General features: G+C 36.3%; 1 protein-coding gene across 2 annotated transcripts in view; it reads left to right on the plus strand.

The window, feature by feature from the left end:
* The first annotated feature begins 1,250 nt into the window (after window positions 1-1,250).
* LMLN (leishmanolysin like peptidase) overlaps window positions 1,251-27,344 on the plus strand; it is a 76,405-nt gene continuing 50,311 nt past the window's right edge. For both annotated transcript variants that reach the window (XM_063113303.1, XM_063113304.1), the window contains exons 1-7: window positions 1,251-1,466; window positions 12,644-12,741; window positions 13,446-13,476; window positions 14,770-14,852; window positions 15,344-15,461; window positions 17,842-18,020; window positions 21,803-21,908. In XM_063113303.1, coding sequence (XP_062969373.1) covers window positions 1,251-1,466; window positions 12,644-12,741; window positions 13,446-13,476; window positions 14,770-14,852; window positions 15,344-15,461; window positions 17,842-18,020; window positions 21,803-21,908 — 831 coding nt within the window. The remainder of the gene's footprint in view (window positions 1,467-12,643; window positions 12,742-13,445; window positions 13,477-14,769; window positions 14,853-15,343; window positions 15,462-17,841; window positions 18,021-21,802; window positions 21,909-27,344) is intronic.

Genomic DNA, 27,344 nt, shown 5'->3' on the forward strand with positions numbered 1-27,344 from the left:
TTCCTCCTCACACAGGGGATATTATGTTTTTCTGCTCCTCTGGTCAAAATTGCCACTGGAGGAAAATCCCATGGTTCACAGAAATGGGCTTTTGTGGCTCACAGCGTGTCCACTATACCATTTAAACAGCCTGTCCCCAGGATGATAATACTGTTATGGCTAGGACCTTGAGATGACTGGTTCCATTCTTTGTTCACAATCAGCAATTTCTTTGTGGTCTTGTAGTGGAAAGAGCAAGAGTACATTTCAAAAGATTATTTGAGGGGTTTTTTTTTTTTTTTTTTTTTTTTTTGGTAGCTGGCCAGGACATCAAGTTACATGTTTTGGAATCCCAATTTCCACTACTTGTGGGATGACAGACACATTATATCTAATGACTCTCTACTCATAAAATGCTAATACTTAAAACACCACCCTGCCCTTGTATTGAGTATATAATCTCTACCAATAGACTAAATTCTCAAAGATTTTCCTACCTATCCCTACATTTCCTAGTATAGTAATTTACAATATTCAATTAATGTTGGACGATTATTTCAACTCATTGTTTACAGTTCTTAGTTTTAATTCTTTGTGTCATAGGCCAGAGAGATTTGTCCCAATTTTCAAGTTTTTTAAGCTTAGTTCCTCAGGGCTCAATTTTGAAGGTAGAGTTTCCTTAATGTCCAGGATCCATCCAATCTCTTCTGGGTTAGTACAATTGTATTTCTTGGTTAGATACAAGCCGAAGGATGGACTTAAGTAAAATATTATAAAGGACACATTGATTTTATAGGAAATGGCTTTAGTTAAGAAATGGGTCTATAATTGGCTAGTCGGGATATGAAGTAAAAAAAAATGAATTCTTTTTCACTCACCTTTCATACAGAGCACTAAATGTTTTGCAGCTGTTTATATGTTCATCTAAGCACCCGACACTTAGCGAATCCATGGCTGTTCGGTGAATGATTGAAGTAAAAAACTGAAAAAATTCTTCAGTAAAGCTATCCACATTCCACAATCTGTCTACCGTCAACGCCTACTCGCCTTATTCCATCAGCCCAACTCACGTGGGCCGCTAAACAGCACTTATTGGCCGGCTTCGCGCAATGAGACGCGAAGGACGTGACTGCTACTCTCATCTTCCGTGGTGAACTTCTTGCGGTTGACGCTAACCAATCGGAAGACAGTTTTCCGTCGCCTAATACCTCCACCCCCTGGGGCGGTGAGGGGGCGGGGCCGGCGCCGGGCGCGGAGGCGTCACGCACTCCATGGTAACGACGCTCGGCCTGAAGATGGCGGCCGAGTGGGGTGGAGGAGCGGGTTGCTCGGGTTCAGGCCCGAGCCGGAGCCGGTGGTTCTGGAGCGGTTCTTTGTGGGTCCGAGGCACCTTATTGCTATTGAGCGGGCTCCGGGCAAGCGCCACATCTATTCCTATGTCGTTGGGCAGTTCTCCCTGCCGGCACCACGTCCCCTCTGACACTGAGGTAGGGCGACGGAGAGCGGGAGTGGGCCCCGTGAGTGTAAAGTAATATGGGAGAAACTGGCAAAGAGGTAGTGACTGGGAGGAGTGTTGGAGGAGAAAGCGAAATTCGGACAGAGACTTACGGGGCTGAGATCTCCAGTGAGCTCCTTGCACCCGTAAAGTGGCTGAGTTAGGCGGTCAGAACATCATCACTTTCCGCTTAGCAGGTAGCCCTGGAGCGGTGGTTTTCAAACTTGAGCGAGTATCAGAATCACCTGAAGAACTTGTTAAAACACAGATTGCTGCCCCACTCTCCCACTCTGACTTAGTAACGTTGGAGTGGGTCCAGATTCCCAGATGGTGATGCCGCTTGTTGGGAACAACTGACCTAAAAGTTTGGGAAGAAATTGGTAGGCGAGCAAGACGAAGTCGTTGGAGAGTTATTGGGGGTGCTCTAGAGACAAAATTTCAGGTTTATTTCATCACTTTGCTTGCTTTATCCTGTTACCCTGACTTGCAAGTGTCTGCCTCCTTTCCACCCCGTTTTTCTCCTTATCTAAATTCTTTCAGTCTCAGTTCACGTCCCCTAACCTCAGGGTAGCTTGCTGAAACCACCCCAGCAGAATGTTTATTCCATTTCACAGTATGTCTTATCTGTACTCTCTTCTGGCACTTAACCAAGTACTGTGATGTGGTAATGGCTTGTTTTTTAGGGATGTCTTGTCTTTGTAGTTAAATCGTAAGGTTTCTTGGGATAAAGTTTGTGACTTATACTTTGATTCCTTAGTTCAGAGGTGGGCCCAGGATAATCAATATTCTTGGAGGCAAGGAGAGACAGTACCTGAGGCAGGGCTGCAGGTTTTATAATTTGTCTTACTTTGTCAAGAAAAATTCACGTAGAAATTTTCTCTTTAGCTCAGAAATCTAAGGCCATTCATTTTTGTTGTAATTTCCAGAAATGTTATCTGCATACTGTTCATAACCATGTGAGCCAAAATATTAAGTTTGGGGTTTGTAGCTGTATTACAGTTTTTATTATGACACTGCATTTTAGCTGAATTCTATTTTTTAAAAATTCCTACAAAGCCCTGTACTTCCGTCTTTGAAATTGGATTAAAATAACAGAAAGTAGTTTAAACGGCTGCAAAATCTCTGTGCTTGATGGAAACTTAGTAGCTGTTTTCATTTAGTGGATGTTGCCAATGTGTAGATCTCAAACTTATATTTGAACATCACCAAGGGTAGGGAAATTTTATCTCCAGAAGCAGCCCCTTTGCTTTTTGGAGATGACCATTGTTCAAGTTCTCTTCATGGAGCTGAAAACTCTTCCCGAAACTTCCACGCTCTGTTTCTGTTTATGCCTCTTGGCTGAACAAACTCAATAATGATAGTGCTTCAGATATTAAAAGCAAACTATTAAGTTCTTGAGAGTTCTAATCTCTAATAAATTTTCCTAGTTCTTCTTAGAGTATGTAGTAGCAAGTTGTTCTCACCATTCTCCTTGCTTTAACCTGGACAGAGTATAGGCAATAACTACAGTATTCACTGTACACATATTAGCGACCACACCTCTGTTAATGTTGCAGGAAGTTACAGTAACTTTTAAAAAGTATTTTGGTAAAATATACATGTATTTAAATGACACAGATGCATCCATGGACATTCATGTAAAACTCACAACTCTGTTACAATATAGAACATTCTCATCTCTCCAGAAAGTTATGTCCTGTCCTGTGCCAGTCAGTCTCTCCTGTCCACCATCAGGCAACTACTGTTCTAATTTTTTTTTAAACACTAGATTAGTTTTGCCAGTTCTAGAACTTTGCCAGTTTATATGAGTGGAATTATATGGTATGTACTCCTCTGTATCTAGCTTCTGTTCATTATTATGTCTGAGATTCATATGTTGTATGTGACAGTAATTCATTCCTTTTTATTGCTGAGTATTGAATGCCTATATCATAATTGGTTTTTCAATTGTCTTGTTGATGGACATTTCAGTTATTTCTGGTTTTTGACTATTGTAAATAAAGCTGCTGTAAACATTCTTGTACAGGGGTTTTTGTGGATTTATGTTTTCATTGCTTTTGGATAAATACCTAGGAATGGAATTGCTAGGTCAAAGGGTAGGTGAATGTTTAACCTTATAAAAAACTACTAAACCTTTCTCCAAAGTATTGTACCATTTTGCATCCTCAGCAGCAGTGTATTAGAGTTATGATTGCTGCATATCCTCAACAAAAGATGTCCTTTCTAAGAAATCTTTGCCTACCTCCCAGCCCCCCAGGTCACAAAAATATTTTCTTATGTTCTAGAAGCTTTCACTTTTAAGACTATGATTCATCTCCAATTAATTTTTATATATATGGCACAGGAAGGGGATCAAGATCCTTTTTTTCTCTCTCTCTCTGCCAAATAGATATTCAGTTGTTCTCACATTTATTGAAAAGACTTACCTTTCCTCATTGACTAGCTTTGACACCTTTATCAAAAATCAATTGGTGGTATGAACAAGAGTCTATTTCTGAACTCTTTGTTCTTTTCCATTAATCTATTAGTTCATCTTTACGCCAATACCATACTACTTCTGTAGTAAATCTTAAAATCATTATTGTCTTTCTTTGTTCTTTTTCAAGATGATTTTGGCTATTTTAGGTTTTTTATATTTCCATATAAATTTTAGAATCAATTTCTCAGTTTCTTCAAAAAAGCCTTGTGGGTTTATGATTGGGATTGTATGGAATCTGTAGATCAGTTTGGGGACATTTAACAATATTGAATCTTTCAGTGCATGAACGTGGTATTTCTCCATTTATTTGGGTGGCATATAATTTCAGCAATGTACCAATCTTGGATGTCTTTCGTGAAATTTATTCCTATTTAATTTGTTAATGCTGTTGTTAAATGGAATTATTTTTTAAATTTTTTCAGTTGTTTGCTGCTAGTATGTAAAAAGTACACTTAATTTCTGTCCATTCACTTTGTGTTCTGAGACCTAGCTTAACTCACTTAGTAATTCTAGTAGTTTCCCACTTTACAGTTTTTAGTGTAAGCAATGTGTTAACTATAAATAGGAACAATATTTTCTTTTCCATGGATTTTACATCTTTTCGTTTTCTAATTCTTTCCCCTATTGCTAGGACATGCTTATTGATTAGGACATCGAGTTCAGAGTTGAATAAAAGTGGAGAGCAGACATCATTGCTCTTTGTTCCTTATTTTAGGATTAGTTTTTGACCATTAAGTATGGTGTTAACTCTAGATTTTTTTTATAGATTCCCTTTATCAGACTGAGAAAGCTCCCTTCTATTTTTAGTTTGCTGAAGGTTTTTATCTGAATGGGTGTCAAATTTTGTCAAATGCTTTTATTTATTTTTAGTAGTTACTGAGGTAATCATATGGTTTCTTTCTTTTATGTTCCATGGTAGGTTACTGTTGAATTTTCCAAGAGTAAATCAGCCTTGCATTTCTAAGATAAACCCTTCTTGGTCATAATATATTATCCTTTTTATACACTGCTGGATTTAATTTGCTAGTATATTGTTAAGGATTTCTGCATCTATGTTAATAGGTGGTATTGGTTTGTAGTACCCTTTTTTGTGAAAGTTTTTTTGTTTCTTTTTGTGGCTGGCCAGTTAGGGAATTCAGTGAAGTTTTTGTTAGCTTTTGAAAGTATCAGAATTGCAGTGGCCTTGCTTAATGAGTTGGGAAGTGTTCCATTCTCTTCTGTTTTCTGAAAGAGTTTGTATTAAATTGATATCATTTCTTCCTTAAATGTTTGGTATAGTCCATAAATGAAACCATCTGGGCTTGGAGTTTTCTTTGTGGAGAGATTTTTTGCTTTTGTTTTAAAGATAGCTTTATTGAGCTATAATTTATGTATCATAATGTTCACCCATTTTAAGTGTTCAATTGAATGATTGTAATAAATTTACAGAGTTGTGCAACCATCACCACAATCCAGTTTTAGAACGTTTCATCACCCCAGAAAATACCTTGTGCCCATTTATAGTTGTTAATCCCTGCTCACACCTCCACCACCAGGCAACCAGTTTGTTTGATACAAGTCTATTCATAGTTTCTCTTTGATCTTGTGTCAGTCTTTTTAACTTGTGTATTTCAAGGACTTTATTTCATCTGAATTGTTTAATTTATTGGCATAAATTTAGTTTCTTGTCCTTTTGATGTCTCTAATATCTGTAGTGAGAGCAGCTCTTTAGGGTTGGCCAGTTGCTCAGTTGGCTTGATAGCAGCTCTTTCATTTCTAATGTGATAATTTGTGTTCATTCTGTTTTATCCTAGTCAAGTCTTGCTAGGGATTTATTAATTTTATTTATCATTTTAAATAACTAACCAACCACCTGTTGGCTTTGGTAATTTTCTCTAATGTTTATTTCTATGTCATTGTTTCCTGTTCTTATTATTTTCTTTCTACTTATTGTGGATTTACTTTGCTCGTATTGTTAGGTGAAAACTTAGATAATTGTTTTTGAGACTTTTTTCCTTTCTAATATAAAAATTAAAAGATATAAATTTCTCTCTAAGGACAACTTTAGCTGTTACCCACAGATTTTGATACATTGTATTTTAATTATCATTTACTTGAAAATGTTTTTTATTTTCCCCCGTAACTTCTTTTTTGATCCTGGGTTATTAAAAATGTTAAAAATATAATTTTTAAATATTTGATTCTTATCGTTACTGGTTTCTAATTTAATTAGAGAATAGCCTTTGTAAGATTTCAGTCTTTTAAATTTATTGAGATTTATTTTATTTATAGCTTAGAGTATGATCTATTCTGTTTAACTTTTCACATGTACTTGTAAAGAACATATATTATGTATCAAGTGTAGATTTCTGTATTTGTTAATAAGGTGAGGTGATAGTGTATTTCAGATTTTATGTATTCTTAAGATTTTTTGTCTAATTGTTAGGGTCTTAAAAGTCTCTATGTTTATAGATTTATCTGTTTCTTCCTTTAGTTCTGTCAGTTTTTGCTTCATAGATTTTGAATCTCTTTTATTAGGTGCATTCACTTTTATAATTATTGTGTCTTTATGATGTTCTAGCTCTTCAGCATTATAAAATGTTATTCTTTGTTTCTGATAATACTCCTTGTCTTTAAGTCTATATTGTCTGATATTAATATAGCTATTTCAGCTTGCTTATGATTAGCACTTATATGGTATATCTCTTTCCATCCTTTTACATTTTTCTGAGTGTGTGTGACTATGCATATGTGTGCTCCTATAATTTAGGCACTACAATATATGTCTTTTGCTAATTACATCTATTTAATGTTAATATTGATTTATCACACTGGCTGGAACCTCCAATATGATGCTGAATAGGAGTGGTGAGAGTAGACATCCTTGTCTTGTTCCTGATATTAGGGAAAAAACATTCAGTATTCCACTATTAAGAGTATTAGTTATAGATTTCTTTCTGTAGATGTGCTCTATCAGATTAAGAAGATTACCTTCTATTCCTAATTTGCTGAGAGTTTTTGTCATGAATAGATATTGAATTTTGTTAAATGTCTTTTCAGTATCAATTGATCTGACGTGGCTTTTCTTGTTTACTCTGTTGACATTGTGAATTATACTGGTTGATTTTTTTTTTTATGTTGAAGTAACCTTGCATTCCTGAGATCAACCTCACTTGGTCATGATTTATTACCCTTGTTACATTTTACTGGATTTGATTTTCTAATATTTTGTTATTTTACATCTATATTCTTGAGGGATATTGGTCTGTAGTTTCATTTACTTTTCTTGTAATAACTTAGTTTGGGTTTGGTATCAGGGTGATGCAGGCCTCATGGAATGAGTTGGGAAATATCTCGTCCTCTTCTGTTTTCAGGAAGAATAGGTGTAGAATCAATATTGTTTCTCCCCCCACCCCCACCCCCTTTTTTTGGTGCCTAGCCAGCACAGGATCCAAACCAGTGACTTTGGGGTTATAAGGCTGCACTCTAACCAGCTGAGCTAACCAGCCAGCCACCCTGTTTCTTCCTTAAATGTTTAGTCTGGAATTTTCTTTGTTGGAAAATCATAAACTATGAACTCATTTTCTTTAATAGATTTTAGACTATTCAAGTTAACTATTCTTGATTGTGTTTTGGTAAGTTGTGTCTTTCAAAGATTTCATTTCATCTAAGTTGTCAAGAAAAAGTTTTTTCTTAATATTCCCTTATTTTCTCTAAATGTCTGTAAATTCTGTAATGATATCCCCTGTTTCATTTCTGATATTGGCAATTTGTGTCCTCTTTCTCTTGGTTATTCTGCTTAGGTTTATCAATTGTACTGATATTTAAAGAATCAACTGTTGATTTTTCTGATTTTTCTCTATTATTTTTCTGTTTTCCATTTAATTGATATCTACTTATTATTATTTTTGCTCTTCTTTATCAAGTTTCTTAAGAGAGAATCTTAGATCATGAATTCAATGGGTTTTCTTTCTAATATAAGCCTTTAAAGCTATCAATTTCCCTCTAAACACTGCTTTAGCTGCATCCCACAAATATTAATTTGTTGCAATTTTATTTTCATTCAACTGAAAATATTTTCTAATTTCCATTGTGATTTCCTGTGAATTTCCATTGTGATTTAGGTGAATGTCTCATGTGCACTTGAGAATAATATATAGTCTGCTGTTAGTGGTTCAAGGGTTCCATAAATGTCAGTTAGGTCAAGTTAGTTGTAGTGCTGTTCAGGTCTTACATATTCTTACTGACTTTCTGTCTACCTGTTGTATCAATTATTGAGATAGGTAGTATTGAAGCCTCCACCTATCATTGTGGATTTTTCTGTTTCTCCTTTTAGTTTTCAATTTTTTGCTTTGTGTATTTTGAAGCTCTGCTATTAAGTGTTTACACATTTTAGACTGTTATGTTTTCTTGATGAATTGACCCATTTAGCATCATGTAATGTCTCACTTTCTATCCCTGGTAAAATTTCTTGTTTTGAAACCTACTTTGTGTAATACTAATATAGCCACTCTGGCTTTCTTTTGGTTAGCATTTACATGGTATATCTTTTTCCATCCTTATGCTTTCAACCTATCTATGCCTTTATATTTAAAATGAATTTCTTTTAGATAGCAGATAGTTGCATCCTGCCCTGTTATCTAGTCTGACAATCTCTGCTTTTTTTTTTTTTTTTTTTAAGATGACCGGTAAGGGGATCTTAACCCTTGACTTGGTGTTGTCAGCACCACACTCAGCCAGTGAGCGAACCGGCCATCCCTGTATGGGATCCGAACCCGGGGCCTTGGTGTTATCAGCACCACACTCTCCTGAGTGAGCCACAGGCTGGCCCGACAATCTCTGCTTTTTAATGGAAATATTTAGTCCATTTATGTTTATGTTTAATGTTTACATTTAATGTAATTATTGACATGGTTGGATTTGGGTTTGCAATTTAGCTATTTGTTTTCTTGTTTCATTTGATTTTTTGTTTCCTCTGTTCTTTCTTTAGTATTCCATTTTGATTCCTCTATTGGCTTTTTAGCTGGATCTCTTTGCTTTATTTTTAAAACTGAAATGTAATTGATCTACAATAAAATGCAAAATATTGAGTGTTCTAGATTACAGTATGTATCTTCTATTTATGACAGCTACTTAAACTTAATATTAATGTTAAATATAGGAAATTTTCAACAGTGTAGCTTCATTTACACCCTGGTCCTCTTGCTATCCTTTTTTTTTTTTTTTTTTTTTTTTGGCAGCTGGCTGGTACAGGGATCTGAACCCTTAACTTTGATGTTATTGACACTGTGCCCTAACCAACTGAGCTAACTGGTCAGCCTCTCTTGCTATTCTTGTAATATATATTATATATTATTATTAAATGTATTATGAACTTCACAATTAGTTTTATAATTTTTGCTTAAATATTTATATGTATCTAAAGAAATTAACAGAAGAAAATAAATATGCGTATAATTGTGTTAAGGGTTCCCAAGACCACCCTAGGTTTGATGATTTGCTAGATGGACTCACTGGGTTCATCCATATAGTCATATTCACAACTAAGATTTATTACAGTGAAAAGATCCAAAGCAAAAAGGAACATGGGGCAAAGACTGGAGGAAATCAGGCAAAAACTCCTAAGAGTCCTCTCCCAGTAGAGTCACATAGGACCTGCTTAATTCTTTCAGTAGTGAGTTGTGACAGCACACACAAAGTGTTATCTACCAGGGAAGCTCACCTGAGCCTTGAAGTCCAAGGTTCTTATTGGAGGTTGGTCATGTAGGCACAATTTCAGCCACTGAAATTCTTGACTCCCAGAAGCAGGCAAGTGTTCAACATTAACCATATTGTTTCCACAAACAATGTAGGCACAGTGAGCCACACTTATTACTTAGGGAAGTTTTAGATCAATGTAGGGAACTGGTAGCATTCAAATTCCCAGACAGTGAAAAGTCAACCTTCAAAGCAGACTTTTTTAAAGATAGCAGTTTGAGGCCTGCTGTGGTAACTGTTTTCTGCCCAACAGTCTTTTATATATACTCACATATTTACCATTTCCAGTGGTCTTCATTTTTACCTACAGAACCAAGTTACCATCTATTGTTATTTCTACGAATATGAAGAACTTCCTTTAGCATTTCCTGTAGTGTAGTTTTACTGGTGATGAATTCTGTTTTCATTTGCCTGAAATGTCTTTATTTCCTCTTCATTTTTGAAGGGTAGTTTTTTTGTATATAGACTTCTGTGTTGAACATCTTTCTTTTAGCCCTTTAACTATTTGTTACATTATCTTCTGGACTTCATTTGTCTTGATGAGAAGTCAGTGCCATTTGTACTTCTCTTCTCAGCCTGTATATAGTGTGTTGTTTTCTCTCATTGCTTTCAAAATTTTCTCTTTATTTTTGGATTTCAGAAGTTTGTGATGTAGCTGGGTGTTGTTGGGGATTTTGGGTTTTGTTTGTTAGCAAACAAAAAGCTTGAGGTTCACAACTTCTTGGATCTGTAAGTAGATGTCTTTCAAACCCACGTACATGGAGGGCCAGCTATATTTGTCCTTCATTAACTTTCAACTTCTTAAAGTCAAGGACTGTGTGCTTTATATTTGCATCTAAGTGCCTATCACAGTGCCATGCATGTGAAGGCATGCAATTTATGTGTAAATGAATGAATATTGGGTTTTTTTGTTTTTGTTTTTTTAATAGTTAGTTTGGGCTTATGTGTTGAATTCTTTTTGAATCTTAACTCTGTTATTTATTTTTGCTATATTATGGACATAAAAGTTTTGATGGTTTATATAATATTTTTTCAAGTTTGCATATTCATTTCATTAGTGTTATTGGTTTATAGTTTAATTCATCCTGAAAAGTTGCTATTCTGTTTCTCATTGCATTTTCTTTAAACTTTTAGTTTTTGAAGGTTGATTGATATATGTTTGTGTTTTAGGCATTGTAGATTACAGAGCAGTTTAGAAAAGTATATAATTAACTACAGTACAATCTAGGTAATGATGTGCTGTGAAAGTAGTACTATAGAAGTCAAAGGTAGGAGAGATTATTTCTGTCAGAGAGGATCTTGGGAATGTTTCAGAGTTCTTTTCATGTGCTACATTCTTCATGCTGGAGGAGGAAGATTCTAACTTAAGGAAATAGAAGGAAAGACTATTCCATGGAGGGAAAAGCATAAGCAAGCTTGAGCAGTGACATGAACAAGTGAAGAGGCAAGAAATCACAATTTGTGTTCAGTAAATACTGAATAGTTCAGTTTGTTTGGAGACAGGTGGGAGAAGTGGTTTTAATGATAACAATGAACATTTTTTGAGCATTTATTTTATGTCATTCGGATTTACGTATATTAACATGTAGTGTTACTCATTTTACATATGAGAAAACTTGGTCCCAGAGAAGTTATGTAACTTGCCTCAGATCACAGAGTCAGCAAGTTGTGGAGCTAAGAATCTAATTCTAGAATCCAGATCCTTAACCACTGGCTTCTGTAGGGCTTTGAATACTAACTTAAGGATTTTAGACTGCAGGTTTGCTAAAATGCAGCTGGGAAAAGCATATCCCTTTGCTGTGCTCAGACATTACTGATGGCTTTTTACTGGCTGTAAAATAATCTGTTACCTGGGGATATGAGTTAGAATGGAATGGGGGAAAGACTGGAAGTGTAGGATATCAGGCCATTATAGTAGAATAGGCAATAGGTATTGTGGAAATTTATGACTGTTATATTATTGAACCAAAAGCATGCAATGTAGTTGTTTTTCTATAAATAAAATTCTACAAGGGTACTTCCAAAAGTTCATGGAAAAATAGAATTGAAAATTATAATATGAATCTTTCCATGAACTTCTGGAAGCACCCTTGTATTTTCCTTGTATAAATCTTCAAAATAGTAGAAGAACAAAAATGTGACTGTTCATTACTGTGGTTATAAGAAAGAGATAGTGTATAGCTTACTTTTAGTTTAGCTAATGTAATTTTTTTTCTGAATTTTAAGAGTTACACAAAGTATTGATGCAGCTGAGACCTTTCTTATTCTCTTTTATTCCTCCCTGAAAAAATCATGTAAATGAGAACTGGAGAAAAAATTCAAAGCAAAACACTCTTTTGTAAGGAAATTTTTGTCCTCTTTTAGAGTAATTTAAGATATTTTTGGTCTCTTCCTGTCATTTTCTGAAAACTCAAAATCAGCAAAACTGTAATCTGTATAAGAAACCACAAATAATTGACAGAGAAACCTAAAATCTTTTTGGCAGCTGCTGTTAATTGTGTGCCTCAAGTTCATAGTAGTTTCCTACCAGATGATAACATTTGCTTGGGAGATGTTTGAGTTTCAGGAATGCTGAAATGGTGGAATATGAACCAAGGGACTTTTTTTCTGGGTATTACACATATATTTTTTTCTTTTTTTTAATTATCTTATTTTTTACCTTTTTCTTTCTACACTTGAAATTTAGTTCATTAATTTTTTTTTTTTTTTTTTTAAGAGGACCGGTAAGGGGATCTTAACCCTTGGCTTGGTGTTGACAGCACCACGCTCAGCCAGGGAGCTAACCGGCCATCCCTATGTAGGATCCGAACCCGTGGCCTTGGTGTTATCAGCACAGCACTCTCCCGAGTGAGCCACGGGCCAGCCCTTAGTTCATTAATTTTAACTTTGGATCTGAATTAGCTAATCTGTTCATCTTTTAAAAGTATTTTTCAAATCTATTCCCTTTTTTTCAGGTCATAAATAAGGTTCATCTCAAGGCAAATCATGTTGTAAAGAGAGATGCTGATGAGCATTTAAGAATCAAGACTGTCTATGACAAAAGTGTTGAAGAGTAAGTACATCATTATTTTGTCATCTTTTTTTGTTATGAATCTAAATATTAAAGATATTTTCATCTGTTACCTGAAGTAAAAAAAAAAAAAGTCCATAGATGGAACTTAACAAGGGCTAGTGTAGCTTCAAGATGAAATTAAGCTGAAAATGCCTTTTAAATCTGAAAAGATGAAGGCCATGGGAGTTTATACATTTGAAGTCTGTACATCATGAATAATTTAAACAGAACTAATGTGGATTTACTTGGATGTGGTCAATAATAGACCTGGAAGGCACTCCTCAATAAGTACTTGGAGGAAAAATAAGAGGACATACTAATGTAAACAATAATAAGAAAGTATACAAAATTATTAACCAGAGAGATTGTGTAGTCTAATTTTTATTTAGTGTAAGTGGGGTATAGAAAACAGATAAATTATGAATCTGTAGTAGTTTATGAAGAGCTTTTAGGAGTAGTTGATGACTTTCTGTATCCTTAACATCCCAAATGAATGAGATTACATATGATCATGCTTAGGGCCATGTTTTGGCACAGAATAAACTCTCAAATATTCACTGAGGTAAGGTGAAGTTTTGGAGAACAGATATTGTATGCTTTCATACAGCATTCCTTAGGGCTTTTACAGATACACTCTGAACAGATGAAGCAGTGCTCTGCTGCCTCAGAGTAGCAATTCTTATGTTTTATGTCATCATTTTCAGGTTGCTCCCTGAGAAAAGATATCTTGTAAAGGTATGTAATAGATACTTATGGCTTGAATTGGATACATAAATTGAGTACATTTTATTGTATATAAATTCTACCTCAATAAAGAATATATACATGACTGTTTTGTGAATGACTGAAGAAAAGGTGTTGGTAGTGAATGTATTTGCCATTTCACTAAAGGTGTCTTTGTGATGCACTCACCAAAACTTTATCAGTATTTGATATTAAGTTAGTTGTTTTGAAAAATACAGCAATCATAATAATTTTGTGAACTTTCAAAAGGAGAGAATGGAACTGAGGCCACTAGAGAGGGAAATTGGGAAGGGAAGGGGAAGTTGGTGAGAAATTGGTAAAGGGCCACAAAAATGATTACATTGTATAATAATAAATATAGTAAAAAAAAATTTTGAAATACGAAAATGTTAAAAAAAAAAAAACTTTGAGAAGAGTTAAAAAAAAAAAGAAATGTGTAAGAGTGTTGATCTTGCATCATCACCAATATATGATAAAATCACTCAAAAAAAATTAGTTCTCATGTTTTATAATTTGATTTTAAATTAGTCTTCTTGGGCTGGCTAATTAGTTCAGTTGGTTAGAGTGCAGCCTTATAACAGCAAGGTGATGTGTTCAGATCCCAATAAGCCAGCCACCAAAAAAAAAAAAATAAGTAAATAATGAATTTGTCTTCTCGTTTGTTTACTTGCTCAAGTCTTTTGGGAGCAGGGCATGCTGAGGATAGAGCGAAAAAGACAATTTTTGAAATACACTGAGAATACCGTTCTCTTACTAGAAATGTTCATTCTCCTGAAGATTAATTGGCCTGACAGTGTGATATGCCAAAGTTGTTTATAGAGGTGCTAACCTCATCAGATTTTTAACTGTATGGGGTCACACACACACATTAAGTCAATTCACTGTGGCTGCAGTAATTCGTGAGTTTAACTAAACATAATATTTTCTTAACAAAAACTACTTTCATGTTGGAATATCAAATTTGTTGTAATCTAGATTAATAGTTAAGATTTGTGTTTTCTGTTTTCTGTTTAAATCGAAGTGAAGAAGGAAGTTTCCGTCTAGTGCTCTTTTTTTCCCAAACTCATCTAGAAAATGAGGAAATTTCTTTCCTTTTACTCGCTTTCTCTGTATCACTTGCCATACAACCTTTGACTAACTAGTATTTGTATTCCAGAATTGTGAAGTTTTTCCCTTTTGTCCCCTCAGTCACTAATATCTTATGCTTACGTATTTTAAATATAATTTATCTCATGATTATAATTCTGACCGGGCTTTTTTTCTTTTTAATCAACTTTTATTTAGAACAAACTTTTCCCGCAAGCTATCTCTTATTTAGAGAAGACTTTTCAGGTTCGTAGACCTGCTGGCACTATCTTACTTAGCAGGTATGTTAAATTGAAAACGCAGATCCTTTTCTTTAGTCATTTGTGCTCTGCCCTCCCCATTCTACCAACATGACAAAGTGTGAAACTTACATTAGAATGTTTTATTATGCTTGTTCATAGAGACTGTAAGGCAAGATATTTAAAAAGGACAAAGCACCTGTTGGATGATCGTTCTTTCCCTGACTTTCCATTGTGAGGAGGCTTACTAGATCTTCTCCTAGGGTGCAGCTGTCCTCTCTTCTCCATATACCTTTCTTCCCTCCTTCATGGGCCTACAATATTGGCTTTATGAAGTATTTGGGTGTTTGAGAACCCAGGTCAGGAGAATTTCCCATAGAACCAAAATTCTTTCTTAGACTACTTTCTTAACTAAAATAGTAACCATTATCAATGAAGTAATCGAGCAGCTACCAGTTTATTACCATGTTTTTAACTGCTGTGAACTTTTCTTTATTTTTACAATTAAATTTTGATGTACAAATGAAATGAAGACAATGTGCCACAAACCAATACCTACGGAAGGAAAATGATCCTCATAGATATTGTACTGGGGAATGTGCAGTGCATACAAAATGTGGCCCAGTTATAGTGCCTGAGGAACATCTACAGGTAATTCACCCTCCTCTTACCAATATTTTTACTCTTTAGGGTAACCATAGGGGAGATTTTGAGTCTGAGAGTACCACCAAGAAGTTTTCACTGACTTAAGTTCAAAGGCATAGTAGCTTCATTCTTCTACCAAAAGTATGCTAATTTTATTCTTTCATTGTTTTTCAAATGAGTTTAATGATATCTCCCCCACCCCCCATTTATCTCGGGGTCTGCTGATTCAGTTCAGCTTAGAACTTTGTTTTTGTCCTCCAAAACATCTTTCAGCAGGTATATACCTCAGTTTTTAAAATGGCAGTTTGACTTCTCTTAAAATAAAAAAATATGTATACTTCAACCCAACCTAGAAATTTATTCCATAGACGGCTGCCTGGTTGCTCAGTTGGTTAGAGCGTGGTGCTGATAACACCAAGATCCAGGGTTCGATCCCTGTACCAGCCACCTGCCAAAAGAAAAAAAAAGAAAAAAGAAATTTATTCCATAAAAATGCTAATACCAGTGTAATATATGTTCAAGGGTGTTCTTTGCAAAACTATAAGTATGCCTCTTTAGGGTATTATGATATAACCATATGATGAAATACTATGCAATTGTTAAAGAATGAAGTAAATCTGTATGTACTGACTTGGAAAGATATTTAAACTCTTAAGTGAGGAAAAAGTTGCAAATCAGTATATGTAGTTAGCCTATTTTATTTCAAAAGTATAGACACACATACAGTAAAAAATTATAACAAGATCCAGGGTTTGATCCCTGTACTAGCCAGCTTCCAAAAAAAATAATAAATAAATATATATATATAAAAACAACATATGGTTTTCTTTAAGAGTTGGGGTGGGGGGCTTTTCTTTGGTAAGTTATGTATTTTTGTGATGTTCTGGTTTTTCATTTTGATCATCTAATACTTGTATCAGAAAAAAAATTTTTTTTAATACATATACCAGAAAGCCAGTTTATTATACATATCAATCTGAAAAATATGATTATTGCAATAGCTGTTTTTCTCTATTTAGCTGTGTTCTTTCATTACTTACAGAAAATAAATGCATTATTGAATAGTGGCTTTATAACCAAAGTTAAACATATAGTTACATTAAGTTTATCTTATAAGTATTTTCTTTAGGTATTTGAAGTTTAGTAAAGGCTTTTGTAACCCTATATGTTGGCACCAATACAACTAGCTTGCTGGACTTTCATTCCTATTCTCAAATTTCTTAACAGTGTAGAGTTTTAGGGACAGGTTTAAAAATTAAAGCAAACTGTTAATTACATACCCATCTCTTTTCCCAAGATATACCTAGGTATTTTAAGACTCGTTTCTTTGCTTTTTTCCTAAAGTATTGTTTGTTGTTTTTAATTCTCTTGGTTCTTCCAAATTCTGGTATGTACTTCTTGGGGGTTCTGATTTCTTTTTTTTAAATTAAATAGTAATCATGGGAAAGAATGCTTAAAAATCACAACTTTTTGTAACACTAACAATAGGTTAAAGTACAGTAATTGAATTTAAAAATTGTAAGTTCACGTGTTAGAGAAGCAAGAGTAAACAATATGTACTTTCTATTAAATGAAATGGGAACTTCCGTTTTTGTTTTTTCCTCTGCAAGCTTTGCTTATACCTAAAAAAACAAAATCACAATTTTCTGATCTTTCTATTTATGATTTGGAGATTATGGTTGTTTAGGAATTTTGGTAGTAGCAGTTTTCTAAAAAGCAAATGTTAAAAAGGCAAATAAGATATGCTTACAAAACTAGAAACAAGGGTAGTATCACAAGATGACTTTAACTTTCACCTTATATACTTCTGTATAATCTGAAATTTTTATTTTTATTTTTATTTTTTGGCTGCTGGCTGGTATGGGGGTCCGAATCCTTGACCTTGGTATAGTACCATGCTGTAACCAACAGAGCTAACTAGCCAGCCCCTATTGCCTGAATCTTTAACAAGATACATGAATTACTTTATAATATGAAATATATTTTCATTAGATAAAATGTTTTTTATTAATTAAGCTTGAAGTAATTATTGATTTAAAGGTAGTTGCAAAAAAATACGTATAGGGAAGTCCCTTCACCTAGTTTCAGGGTTTTAAAACCTTTTCTATTTTTGCCTTTTCTGCATCCCCGTTCGTTGACCTTTATAAGTAGCAATCATTTGTTTTAATTGAGATTATAGATTTATGATCATTTTATATAAAGTAGAATTTTCAAAATTAAAGATAGGAATTGAGGAGAGAGAAGGAGGTATGGACTTTTATTTATTATCCCCAAACATTTATCAAGGTTAAATCATACTATATTTACAGTCTAAATTCACTACAAGATTAAATGTAACTGCAGCTAACCTTGTCTCTGGTCTGGTTTTCTGTTGACATGAGCACAGCAGTGCAGGGTCTGTCGTGAGGGTAAGTGGCCCTGTAAAGCAGTAGGCGTGCAGGATCAAGAGGGCATCCGGGATGCAGACTTTGTTCTTTATGTTGGTGCTCTGGCCACTGAGAGGTGCAGCCATGAAAACATCATCTCTTATGCAGCCTATTGTCAGCAGGAAGCAAAAATGGACAGGTAAGCTTTCCTCTGAAACTTATTTCCCAAGATCTAATATGGGAACTCTTAAACTATATTTTAAGTGTTAAGACTACAGGAATCTTGCATTTGCCAGATTGCCTCTAGTAGTGAGAAATAGCATGCTGCCTGGATTTGGGGGTGGGGGGTGGAGGGCAGTAATAGGACAGTTATTTATATGGTAATGAAGTTTTTAGTCGAAATAAAAGAGAGAAAAGTGAAAAACTTCCTTTGGCTTTTTCCCCTACCACGCCTTTTCCATTTCTATCAGATTCTTTTTGCTCACAAACTCTAAAGTCTACGTCAAGAGGTGAATTACCTCTCTAAGGAAACAATTTGATCTTTAATTTTAGCATTTCTCTGTAAGATGTTACTTTTCATCTAATTTTCATATCATTTGTTACATGTGCTTCATTTAGCCTAGTTTTCACTTAAAAATTCGGAGTCCTCTTTGTTATTTACAAAAGATTTCAAAAGCTTTTCCTAGTGAAGCAGCCCAGCCTTGAAATGAAGTTATTGTATATGCAGAAGATTTTCTGTCACATATCAGACAGATCAATTAAAGGCAGCAGAAATTGCCACATGTCTCAGAATAGATTGTATGTAACATTCAGAAATCTAGGAAAGGCCCGTGTGACTAATTCATGTGCATGTGAGCACCATTGCTAAGGTGTTGAACATTTAAGCTGACTTTACAGAGCTGTTTCACTTCTATTGATATGGTAATTCACTTAAGGAGAAAAATGAAACAATTAGTTGAACCAGGCAGTCAGTAGAAAGGCAACACTGGTATATGCTTGGAAATTGTACTGTCAATCCTGAAGTTGCTAAGGAGGTCAAAATCAAAGGCATGTATTATGAAAAGCAGTCTATTACCGTGATACTATGTAATTGTTGATTGGTGAAATCCACTCAAAAATCTTTAGGCTGAATGTTCAGAAGGTTTAGCATCAACTATTAAGTGTGTTTCTGCAGAAGAAAGTGTTATATGTTTTTACAGATATATGTGTGCTAATGTTCCTTTTTTCTGGAGAAGCTGTTATTAAATTTATGATGTCTTATAATTAATGTTGTTTCAGTGTCAAGGAAATGTGGTGTTTGAACTGCTAAATGAATGATAAATTACTTGATAAAGTAAGATACTTTCTTAAAGTTAGATGTCTTTGAGAAATATACCTTCATAATAGCACTGCAAAATCATGATTCTTTATCTTAATTTGAACTAAACGATATGGATTGCATGTACACATACACACACAAAATCTCATTTTAAATAAACTGTTAAGTGTCAGATAAACCAAGTCAAGTGTAAAAATAGTGTACATAGTATGATTCCCTATTTGCTTAAAAATCTAAGCAGTCATGCACTGCATAAGGATGTTGAATCAGCGATTGACCACATATACAATGGTGGTTAGAGCAATAGCCTATATATAGCCTAGGGGGTACTAGGTTATACTATTTAGATTTATGTAAGTATATTCTGTGATGTTTGCACAATGACAAAATCACATAACAACACATTTCTTAGAACATATCCCTGTGGTTAAGCAGGGTATGACCGATCATCTCAATTTGCCCTGGTTTTAACGCTAAAAGTCTCACATCCCAGGAAACACCTCAGTCCTGGACAAACCTGGATGGCCAGTCACCGTAGAAATAATGCACACCAAATTGTTGTAGTAGTTACCTCTGATAGTAGAATTTAGTGGGGGTATGGTATAAAACAGGGAATTATTTCTTTCTTAAAAAAAATTTCCATATTGTTTGACTATATACCTTTTTACAATGAGTTTTTATTACTTTTATTATAAAAGACACATTAAAATGAATTTGATGTATTAGGTACAGAGTGACTTCCCTTGGGAAGTAAGGAGAAGGATATAAAATTCCTGGTTGAGTTGGGCCTAGATTAGTTAATCTGATTTCAGCATCTGATAATGCTGAAAGTACCTAAAGTATCTAATTGTCTTTTGGTGAGAGAATTCAGCACAAGAGTCACACAGATAACAATCCCATATCAGAGAGGCATCCTTCAGTTTCATTGCACTGCTGTTTATTTATAGCACTTTAATATTTGATTCACATTTGCTCTGAATGAGTAGCTAAAAGAATAAGTGTTCTTTGTAAAAGTGAATAAGAAGCTACTCATATATGTCTGCTTAAATCTGGGGGAAGATTTTGGTTTCTTCTGAAAAGAGTGTTGATGTTGGGAGAAAGAGCAGTATCTTCAGTTGTTCTTTTTGAATCTTTTGGAAAGGAGTGAAACTTTCCTTCAAAACTGCTGTGTTGCATTAACTCATCCCATGAATATATAGTTGCCTAATATTTTGCTAACAGACTAGGTGAATAAAATAGAAGTGTATACCTGCCACATGGAATTTACAGATTACAGAGGGAGACAGATATTAGTTAAACATGCTTGCAAATAAGTGTGTGATTTCAAAATGTGGCATATACTTTGTAGAAAAAAAGCAATGCTGATAAAAGAGAACAAAAGGGGGAAACATCATTTAGATCAATTGGGCAAGGAAGCCCTCTTTGAAAAAGTGAAATTTTATCTGTGATCTGAGCATTGATAGGTTTTAGCCAAATAAAGAAGTGGAGGAAAGAGCTTGTGTAGGAAGAAGCTGTGTGTACCTGTTGCTGTCTGAAGCCACTTCAGTGGACACTGTGTTGGAGGACGAGTGCTTGGAGAGGCAGACAAGTCTGTTTTATTCTAAGTACAATAGGAAGTCCCTGAAGGGTTTTAGTCTGGCAGTGACATCCGTTTTATATTTCAGAGTTCACTGTGGCAGTGTTTTGATGAGTGAATTATATTCATACTTTTTTTTGGAGGGGGTGGCTGGGCAAGGATCTGAATCCTTGACCTTGGTGTTATAACAACTTACCAGCTGAGTTAACTGGCCAGCCTGCTATATTCATACTTTTTCTAAGTGTGAGTCTGTTGCTATCAAGTATGAGGAAAGGTACTGTATTTTCTGATTAAAAATAAGGTAAATGTTCTTTGTAAACAGGCAATTATAACTGGGCAAGGTTTGTGGTATTTCTATGGTAAAATGTTAAGGTAGTGGTGGGAGAAAGGACCTTGGGCTTCCTTCTCATTGTCTGTTTGCCACAGCTTTTGAAAGACGGGTAGGTGCATGGTGGAACTGACTGAATTACTCTGAACTCTGGGTCCTATCTGCTCTTGGACTATTAGGTTTAGGCACACAGAGAGACTTAGAATTCTGTAGATTCTGGAATTTGAAAGAAGATGATAGAAAGGTAAAAATCTTTATGTGAATGTAGGCAGTGTTGGGGCAGGAGAAGGGAACTAGCAAGATGGAGAAAAGGTTCAACAACTTTTAGCAACCTGAATGATTTGCTTACTGCCTTGTTCTATATCTGGTTTCCCTCTCTACCTGTCTCTGTGCCTGTAAATATAGTGAAATGCTAAAGTTAAATATGAGTTTTGTAAGTAAAATAGAATTTGTTTTTCAATTCTTTCCTTTTCTGGTATTATATTGACATTTTTAAAGTTCACAGTAAAGTATAATCAATTGACTATGTCCTTTTGTGGAAACAGGTATTGATTTGCCATGCCATAGGAAAGCAGAGAGTACATGTCTTTAAGATAAAAGATAGTAAAATTTAGCTGTTATGGTACAAAATTACATTTGGTGTTTAGCAAAGATTTTTCTGTCCTTGAGCAGTTTTTGATAGAGAAGAATAGGTTAGTAAATATTGTAATAAATATTGTTCTGGAATATAATTTAAAAATTCAATGTCTGTTTTAACAGGCCAATAGCAGGATATGCTAACCTGTGTCCAAATATGATCTCTACCCAGCCTCAGGAGTTTGTTGGGATGCTGTCCACAGTAAAACATGAGATTATTCATGCCCTGGTAAATTCTACTGTTGTCTATTGTTCTTTTCTTCGTGCCTTGATATTCTGCTTATTATACTCTCATTTTGATGCATATATTAAATTTTTTAATTATATGGATTCTTGGAATGATGTTCAGTAAAATCTGATTAGTTATGTCTCTGCCAATACATAATTTTTAATGCTTAGGGTAGTGGCTAGGTTGAATTTTTCTATCTAATGTAATTAAACAAGTAAATCCATTGGGTAAATAGGATTTTTGAGAGAATAATTAAGATTCTTAAGAAAAAACTTAGTAACTTAGAAAAATTTACTTTCCTCTAGAATTTGTTTCCTCTAAATAACTGACACACCAATTCAAGATCTTTCTTATCTGTTATGTAGAGTTCATTTCCTAAAGTCCTCTTGACCTATTTGGGTTTTCTAAAATGTACAGCTGATTCAGAACATCTCATTCCTTTTCCCCAGTTTGTTCCAAATAGTAAACTTTTACTGTATGTCTAGGGAATTAAAATAAGTTGCCTAAGACCCTAGGAAATGTTCTTCTGATGCCATTTGTGTATTTAGAAAATAGATGACAGGGAGGGGTTCCAGTCAAGATGGCGGAATAGATGGTTCCCAGTGTCACTCTCTCCCACAAATCAACCAAATTTACAACTATAAAAATGTAACATCAGCCAAGCTGGGGCCACTGGAGCTCAGGGGAAGAGGAGAAGAGACTACAGAGTTCATGAAGGTAGGAGAAACTACGATGAGAGAAAGAAAAAGCTGCTCTGAGCATTTCGGGCTGCGGCTGCTTTAAGGCTGGAGCTGCTGAGCACATGAAGCAGGAGCCGGCAGAAGCTGCAGCTGTGCCCTTCAGATGGAGTTTCTTGGAGGCAGCAGGAGAGAAGAGGGCCTTGGTGGCCCCCAGGACAGCAAGACCACTAATAGGTGGGCCCAGGCAGGAGCGAGGAGCCAGAACAACTGAAAAAAGGGAGCCAGTCAGAGGCTGGTGAGTCATCACAAGGGACCAGGGCAGGACCCGTCCCATGGGAAGTATCTGAAGCACAGGTGCTGGACGACATGGGAACACCAGGGGAACACTGGGGCACAGCAAGGACAGCTGACCTGCCCCCCATCAGCACAGGACTACTCAGAGGAGACTGGTCAGGAATGCAGAATTGCATGGGGTGCAGTTTGATGAAAAAACTCAGGCCCAGATCAGAGTTTCTACACAACACAGATCCGCTGGGTCTCTGGAGAGCCAGAAGTACCTACAAGATCAACCATTAAACCCTGAGCTGCACAAAAAGCCTTCCCTAGGGAAACAGCAGCAAAGTAGCAATTTAAACAACCACACAGCTCAAGTACTGGTTCCCACAGGAAGTTCCCCCATGTTAGAAGCAAAGGACAAAAAATTAGTTCCGGCCCAGGCACACCACCAGCACCTTGGGGCCTGCCTGGGAACCAGAGGCTTGGATCCAGGGACCAGACCCCACTCCCGCTTCCAGGCAAACTGTGCCAATGCCTTGGGGCCAGCCTGGGAACCCGAGACATGGAGAAGGGGACTGGACCCCCCTCCCACAACCTGGCACACCATGCCAGTACCTTAGAGCCCACCCTGGGACCCAGGGTATGGAGAAGGGGACCGGACCTCTCTCCCACAACCAGGCACAACACGCCCATACCTCAGGGACTGCTTGGGGTCCTGAGGCATGGAGAAGGGAACCAGACCTGTCTCCCACAACCAGGCACACCAAGCCAGTGCCTCGGGGCCTGCCCACAGACCCGGGGCATGGAGAAGGGGACCAGACCACCCTCCCACAACCAGGCACACTGAGCCAGCACCTCAGAGCCCACCCAGGGACCCAGGGCATGGAGAAGGGGACCGGACCTCTCTCCCACAACTAGGCACACCAAGCCAATGCCTTGGGTCCTGCCCAGTGAGCTGAGGCATGGAGCCAGGTACCAGACCCTCCTCCCACAACCAGGCACAGCACGCCAGTGCCTTGGGCCGTGCCTGGGGACCTGAGGCATGGAGAAGGGGTCTGTACCTCTCTCCCACAACCAGGCACACCACGCCAGCACCTCGGGGCCTGCCTGGGGACCCAAGGCATGGAGAAGGGGACCAGACCTCTCTTCCACAACCAGGCACACCAAGCCAGTGCCTCAGGTCCCACCCATGGACCTGAGGTATGGAGCTGGGGACCGGACCCTCCTCCCACACCAGGCACAAAACACCAGCACCTTGGGGCCCACCTGGGTACCCGAGGCATGGATAAGGGGACCAGACCCTCCTCCCACAACCAGGCACATGGTGCCAGTGCCTTGGGCCTGCCTAGAGACCCAGGGCATGGAGAAGGGGACCAGGCCGCCCTCCCTCAACCAGGCACACCGTGCCAGCACCTTGGGGCCTGCCCAGGGACCCTGGGCATGGAGAAGGGGACCGGACCCCTCTCCCACAACCAGGCACACCAAGCCAGCTCTTTGGGTCTCGCCCCGTGACCTGAGGCATGGAGAAGGGAACCAGCCACCCCTCCCACAACCAGGCACATGTCACCGGTGCCTTGGGGCCTGCCCAGGGACCACAGGCATGGAGAGGGGATCAAACACAACCCACAGCCAGGCGTACCACCAGTGCCAAGGACCATACCAAAAACAGCACCTCCACGTGGGTGGCCCACCACAGCCACCACAATAACCATGACTACCGCAAAAGCGGCTAGACGCCACAACCACCACACATGGTCTGCCAGCCACTGGAGTGCATTCACACAAGGAGAGTCACCAACAGAGACAAAGAAAAGAAGAGGATGTCTCTTTCCACAAAACCCATTTCAGAATGACAGAAGAAGCATCTGCTCTATGATAATATTGGGGGAACTGATCACATCTCTCAGTATCAGACAGATCATCTAGGCAACAAATTAACAGAGTAACCAGTATTGTTTCAGAAGGAGAGAAGAAATCTAGGGCAATTAGAGAGGGGCGGGGGGGAGGGAATGGGGGAAGGGGAGAGATTGGACAAGGGGCATAAAGAATAATTAGGATTTGTAACAATATATATGCTAGTAATATTGATTTAATCAACATATCTCAATGTTCAACCCCAAAAATATGTATAATCGGTTTTGATTCAATAAATTTTTTTAAAAAAGAAAGAAAATAGATGACAGCAAAGTACAATGGTTAAAAAAGAGAATGTATCCCAAAGACCTAGATATGAATCTTCTTAGCTTTATTACTAAAAATCTTTGGGATCTTGGGCAAATTACTTAGCCTTTGTAAGCCTCAGTTTCATCTGTAAAATGAGAATAGTAGTAGTACATACTAAAATAAATTTCTTTTCTTGAAGATTAAAGAGACAGTACATATAAATGGCTTAGCACCTTGCTGTGCATAGTAAACTGTATGTAAAATTAGTGACTATTACTTGTTAGTCTTATTTAGTGAGCTATCATGTATGTCCTTGAAATGCAAGCCTCAGTCTTTGTTAGCAAGTTCATTGAATAACAAGGTAAAATCCTAGTGTAACCCAATAATACTTATATCCTTCCAGTAAGGAGAATCCAAAATGTAATGTCTTTTTTCCTTTTAATAAAAAATGTAGGTTGAACATGCTAATTGTAATGAAAGACAAGCATCATTCTAAGTAACGTCTTAAGCTCTGAGAACTACATATATTCAATGTCGAGAGAACCAGAGAAAAGCAACAGGTTTTAAGTCTAGTTAATAAATGAGAATGAATGCAGAGGTTCCAGATATAAGATATATTAGCTCATGAACAGGCAATTCACAAAAGAAAAAATCCAATTGGCCAAGAAATTTATGAGAGTGTTCAGTCTTACTTTAGTGTCAGAGAATCTCAAATTAAAGCAACACACGCCAATACCTGTGAGACTGGCAAAGTTAATACTTAGTACTGTCAAGGACGTGGGAAAATGGGAACCTAAGTAATGTTGTGGGAGAGTAAATTTGTTACAGCCATTTGGGTAAGCAATGTGTCATGTCTTGGCAATGTGAGGTTATATATATCCTGTAATTCAGAGATCCAGTGTCATTCATGGTCAAAGAGATATGTACAAAGATTATCTGTTGCAACTTTGTTTAAAATAATGAAAAGCTTTTACAGCCTAGTTGACAATTTTCAGTGATAGAGATAAATATGTTTTATTTATAAAATGGAACGTTATGCAACAGTTAAAATGAATGGACTAGAAATAATTTATCAACATAGATAAATACCAAAAATATAATATTGAGTAAAGAAACACAGATCTAAAAGTGTATGTACCGCATGATATCATTTTTTTTTTCTTTTTTTTTTGGTATGGTGAAATTAAACATAAAATTGCCCATTTTAACCTTTTTTAAGTGTACAGTTCAGTGGTATTAAGTACATTCATATTGTGCAACAATCACTACTGTTCATTTCCAAAACTTTTTCATCATCCTTAGCTGAAACTCAGAACCCTTACCTGCCTATCCCTTGGTGACTACTATTCTACTTTCTGTCTCTATGAATTTGGCTATTCTAGGTACCTCATATAAGTGGTATCATACAGTATTTGTCTTTTTGTTGTCTGGCTTATTTCATTTAACCTAATGTCTTTATGATTCATCCATGTTGTTGTATGTACCAGAATTTCATTCCTTTTTAAGACTGAATAATATTCTATTTTATGTATATACCAAACGCAATACCATTTTTGGAAGTTTTTAAAACTCTCTAAATAAAATTAAATCTTGTTTGTGCTTATAAATATAGTAAAAATATAAAAACATGTATAAGAGTTATGCAAATTGACCTCAAGGTAGTAGTTACCTCTGGGAAGAGAGGGAGGAGAAAGAAATGAGATAAAGGGGCTTGAGCAATATTACTCTCCAGTGTCTTCTTTCATAAAAAAAAGTCCAAAGAAAGTATGGTGAAACTAACATCTTATATTCTGTTAAAGAGGATACATGAGTTTCTGTGAGATTTTTAATTTATGTATATTTGAATTATTTCCAAAATTTAAAAACCTAAGAAATCTTAACAATTTGAGTTTAAATCTCAAAAATCATCCTGGGGGGCAGTAAGAATTAAGTATTTAACAAATATAGATACTCCCTGTAATGTGATGTGTGCTTATAGCTGTCAATCACAGTCATCTGTGGTACTTTTAATGCTAGATGGGCCTTCAGAAATGTGAATGCTAAGAAAAATTTTCAAGTTGATAAGGTGGTAAAAAATGTGCATTTAAAATATTATAAAGGATGAGGAAAATTATACTATTTTAAGCTTTGTATAACTTCAGCATATTATATACTAGACAACTATTTAAATTTTCTAAAAAAATTTTTTTAAAGAAATTTTCATAGCTGACTTCATTGTTTCCTTTTCACCCTAAGGGATTTTAAAAATAAACATGTAGGTGTAAAAGAATAATCTGGATTTTGTTAATCATTTTGGCAAGCCTTGAATGACACAGAG

This window comes from Cynocephalus volans, chromosome 1 (assembly GCF_027409185.1).
Source record: "Cynocephalus volans isolate mCynVol1 chromosome 1, mCynVol1.pri, whole genome shotgun sequence".
Taxonomy (NCBI): Eukaryota; Metazoa; Chordata; class Mammalia; order Dermoptera; family Cynocephalidae; genus Cynocephalus; species Cynocephalus volans.